Raw genomic sequence first — 5,000 nt, forward strand, 5'->3', positions numbered from 1 at the left:
GACTTTTTCCCAGCTGCCAAGGGCGTCAATCGCTAAGAGGTACGGTGTCTTATTTTGTAACAGAAATCAAGAGATGTTGAGCGCATTTAGATGTTGGATGAGTGACAATGATCGCAAAAGTCAGGGCTCAAAAATTATTTTTTAGGATAAGGCATTTTACCCACTCTAGCCCACTCAACGTAGGAGGTAATGAGCATTGATGGATTTTTAAGAGGGGTAGCCTTAACTAAAAGGACACCTAACAATCAAAGTGTTCTTTATGAAATCGATATTTGTTTCAATAATGCTGGCGAAATTTATGAAGCATTATGAAAGGCATTGAGCACGATTAATCCGTGGAAGCAATATATAAGCAAGTGTTTATAATATATGTAGTGTATGCTTATAAAATTTATTTGTTCGTGGACATACCGCTATAAGTGTTAGAATATGCCGAAGTGGGAAGCAGAAGGAGAAAACGAAGATTGGGTAGCTGGGTACTTTGCCATAGAATAACGTCCTACCAATATGGTAGCAAGAGATCGCTATTGTCCGTTTACGTTATAGAAACCGGTATAAACTCCGGCACCGTGGCCCTAATGACTCAATCGCTTCAAAGCAGTATTATGTTGGGATTAACCTTATGCTCAAGATCAAATTTAAAACTTAACGAAGGGAATTTGAGTTTAAAATGAAGTTTTTCTTCAATGGAGCCTGGTCAGTTTTCTCCTTTGACAGTAAAAAGAAAACAACTAATAATTATTACTTCTCTGGTAATTTTGACTTAACTTGTAGCTCAACTATTTTCATCGAGTACGTTTCGAAATACATTATGGGAAAGTGAACTCATCTTCTCCTTTTGGGTCAATATAATTTTCGATATCGTTCAAAAATAAATCAAAGGGATACTAAGCTTGTAGAAGCTGTGGACTGTAAAAAAGTTTTAAACAAAAATGAATATAATAGCTTTAAAAAAAGAATAAAATATCGAACATGGAACGTTTCGGGCTCAAAACTATTCTTCAGCCATAATTCAACAAAAAGGAATATAACGGCTTAAAAAAAAAGAAAAGAAAAGAAGAAGAATATATGAACTGCAGAACGTTTCGGGCTCAAAACCTTTCTTTCAGCGAACAATTTGTTCCGAAACTTTCCGTGTTTGATATTTTGTTCTTTTTTGAAGCTGTTATATTCATTTTTGTTTATTACTTTTTGTAATATCAGATTGATGGCGTGGGTCACAAATGCGTAGTATAAATACCTGCAGATAGGTTTTAGCTCCAGGCGCTCTAGTCTTGAATTTGAATGACAACAAAGGGAACAGTGACATGTTGATGACAGGTGCAGCACTGTACCAGAATGCACCAGCGATGCCAAACTAGATTATTTCGAAGACAGAGAAAGTGTGTGTGTGTGTGTGTGTGAGAGAGAGAGAGAGAGAGAGAGAGAGAGAAGAGAGAGAGAGAGAGAGAAGAGAGAAGAGAGAAGAGAGAGAGAAAGAGAGAGAAAGAGAGAGAAAGAGAGAGAGAAAGAGAAGAAAGAAGAGAGAGAGAGAGAGAGAGAGAGAGAGAGAGAGAAGAGAGAGAGAAGAGAGAGAGAGAAGAGAGAGAGAAGAGAAAGAAGAGAGAGAGAGAGAAAGAAAGAAAGAGAGGGAGAGAGAGAAGGGGGGGGGGGGTGGCAGGGGGAGGGGAATGATATTGTTGTAAGATTGCATAATTGATTATACACATAATTATATCGAATCTTAAATTCAAATCTCAAGATGACGATATAATAAAATGACCTTATCACGTAAAAAAAAAATCCAAGTCTTGGGTTTTGATAAGTTAAAAACAAGATTTCATAATTTATTAGACAAATAATATAGCGAATCTCAAATTTGAATTTCCAATCAAAAAAGTTGCCAATGTAATAAAATGATTGTATGGCACAAAACACTAAGTCTCATTGCATGAGTGATAAGACACTATGTAGGGATCTCACATTCGAACGTGTATTCAACAGGTTACTTGTGTTATAAAACTAGCGTATGACGAAAAACATTAGGTCTCAGCTTTAATAATTTTGACAGGTTGGGGTTTATAATTGAAGTAAAAAGCATAATATGACCAATGTAAAAAAACAAAACAAAACAAAACAACAACAACAAAAAAAAAACACACAAACAAACAAAAAGCAAAAAAAAAAGCAAAAAAAAAAAAAAATAAATAAACAAAACAAAATCAAAAAATCCCAACAAAAAAATCCCCCCCCCCACCCCAAACCAAACAAAACCCCCCCCCCCCCTCCCCTTAAAATAAACAAAACAAAATATTTTACCTGTGTATGTTTCTATTATATATTGCCATATTATTTCTTTACTTTGATAGAAATGCTGTGCTTTGATTTAGACAACAGTTTATATTGTTCAAAAGGCAGCACCTCTGTTTTTATAACCGACTGTGATAAGAATATACAAGTCGCATTTATCGAGTGCTTACCAAAATTATATAGGCTCAAAGCGCTTTACAAGGAGTACACGTTAGAATGTAACACATCGTTTGTGAACAATGAAGAATATCGTAATGAATTTAAAAGGTTTCGATTCCTCCTCAGAACACTAGATATAGTTCTAATCTCGTAAAGTGACTCAATTGCACTGATTGTTCGTAGAAAAGTATAGACAAGATAGGTGAAGGTCAAAATTCTAGATCCTCGTCGTCATTACCAAGAATACCCAACTTAATTATATATATATATATATATATATATATATATATATATATATATATATATATATACATATATATATATATTATATGTATATGTGTGTGTGTGTGTGTGTGTAATATATATATATACGACCACTCTGAACAGCAGCATATCCTCAGTATTTTTGTATACAATGCCGCCATATTAGATTATTATCAACATTACGCAAACGAAACGTGGAAGATAATGTTGAAACTTTATGGAAATACAGATTAGGGGTCATATAAAAAATTTACACCTCGATTTTTAATAAATAGCACTTATTATAACGCTTTACCCCGTCTAAACAGGCACCAGGTGCTGTACATTGACATCAACTGAACTTACAAATACAAAAACAAACAATTCATCATTTCATTACATTTGGAACAAATGGGATTTTAGTTGAGTTTTAAAAAGTTTGATTGGATGAGGATGACCTAAGGGATGTTAGTAGGGAATTCCAATATTTTGGGGAGGCAAATTGAAACGATTGAGTGCCACTCACCAGTTTGAGCTTATCATCTCTCGATCTCAAGGTTCTTGTTGGTGTGTATATATATATATATATATATATATATATATATATATATATATATATATATATATATATATATATATATATTCCTTTAAAAGATTTTTAATTTACAATATATTTAAATTGATAATTGTATTCTTTCAATCACACCTTAGTTGCAAATGTAACGCTTTGCATGAGATCACCAGGCCATAGTAGTTGTCCAGCTACTGTGACAGCTGTTAACGAGGCGCTCACATTCCCTCCTGCATCGAAGCTCGAGTCCACATTATTTACGTCCTTGTACACATAACGTCTGAGGAGGAGAGTAAAAATTATTCCCTTCAGCACAAATTAGATAAGATACATAAAACACAGCACCACAGGGTTTTGATATGGTTGTTTTAAAAACAGTAGGCTTCTATAGTGAAAGATCCAACGAATGTTGTAACAGCGCTTTAACTGAGGTCTAAAACTCATAACAACGCTCAACATAGTGATGCTATGGGCTTAGATAAAATACTCCAGTGAGATATACCGTACCAACACACAAACGTATGTGTAGCCTTGAGCGTGTATAGACTGATTCGTATAATAAAGTGAGAACTAATAATTAAAATAGCTGTCTAAAACCAATAATAAAGAGCTTCGTGACGGAATATTAGTTTCCTTTAAAGGATATGATGATTGTCAGGCTGACATGCATATTTTCGTCAAAGACAACTGCGTACCGGCCAGGTATTCAGGTTACACCTAATCATGGTGAAAAATCTTAGTGAACCACCTTTTCATAGGATTTAATTTTTACAGCGGGACCTGAACAAGGACTTACAGGTCACAAGTTGAGTATATCTATAAGAAAACAAACCGCACATCGTACTAAGAAAGAGAGGAGAAGGAATGAGAGGGGAGGAAGAAAGAGAAGAATAAAGAGAAGAGAAGAAGAGAAGAAGAAGAAAGAAGAAGAAGAGAAGAAGAAGAAGAAGAAGAAGAAGAAGAAGAAGAAGAAGAAGAAGAAGAAGAAGAAGAAGAAGAAGAAGAAGAAGAAGAAGAAGAAGTGACCGCACACTTCTTTTGTAACATCCTAATTAAAGTTGTGGTGTTTTCGAGTCATTAGCACTTCAACAGCCCCCCTCCCCTTCCCACCCCCCCCCCACCCAAATAAAAAAAACTTGAGATTTTATATAGTGCATTATCCATTAAACGTTCTCAAAGCGCTTTACAAAGGGTCCCTGACCAACAGCAACACATAACATGTGGAACGAGACATGACACCTGTTAGGCGATATTATAATTTTTTTCCCAACAGGACAACGCTATTAACGGCAGTTACACCTAGGACGGTGATATTATGTGAGTAAAGAGCCTTTTCCAAGGACTCAACTATGTGCCGAGCGAGGCTCGAACCCTGGGCTTTCCGATCCGAAAGCGATCTAAGACCACACAGTCGCACACTTACCTTATACAATTATACACGAGGGCAAGGGCAATAGAAAATCCCCCAAAACCAAGCATAATGAGTAGGGCAGCCTCATACTCCTCAAGGACAGGGTCAAGCTCTCTGAAGAGAAATAGACGAATAGGCATATTTGACCATTAAGAGGGGGCTTATTTTTACTTCAATCTCTCATCTAATCTTACCTATTTTCACCAAGGGTATTCAAAGGAACGCGAGTCGCATCGCTGTCAATGTACTTTAGGTAGCAGATTCTAATGGTTTCCCAATACAATGTTATGATGATATTATATCCAGGCAGCGAAATCATTGCCGCAC

At 35.7% G+C, this 5,000-nt stretch overlaps 1 protein-coding gene across 1 annotated transcript in view; it reads right to left on the minus strand.

Moving 5' to 3' along the window:
* Positions 1-5,000, minus strand: part of LOC144977348 (uncharacterized) — a 24,642-nt gene that overhangs the window by 16,905 nt on the left and 2,737 nt on the right. Inside the window, exons 2-4 of the mRNA XM_078922448.1 lie at positions 4,686-4,787; positions 3,398-3,542; positions 1,241-1,357 (exon numbers count right to left, since the gene is read on the minus strand). Coding sequence (XP_078778574.1) covers positions 1,241-1,357; positions 3,398-3,542; positions 4,686-4,787 — 364 coding nt within the window. The remainder of the gene's footprint in view (positions 1-1,240; positions 1,358-3,397; positions 3,543-4,685; positions 4,788-5,000) is intronic.

The sequence above is a fragment of the Berghia stephanieae genome, chromosome 1, assembly GCF_034508935.2.
Source record: "Berghia stephanieae isolate SIO BIC M18660-M18661 chromosome 1, UCSD_Bste_1.3, whole genome shotgun sequence".
Lineage (NCBI taxonomy): Eukaryota > Metazoa > Mollusca > Gastropoda > Nudibranchia > Aeolidiidae > Berghia > Berghia stephanieae.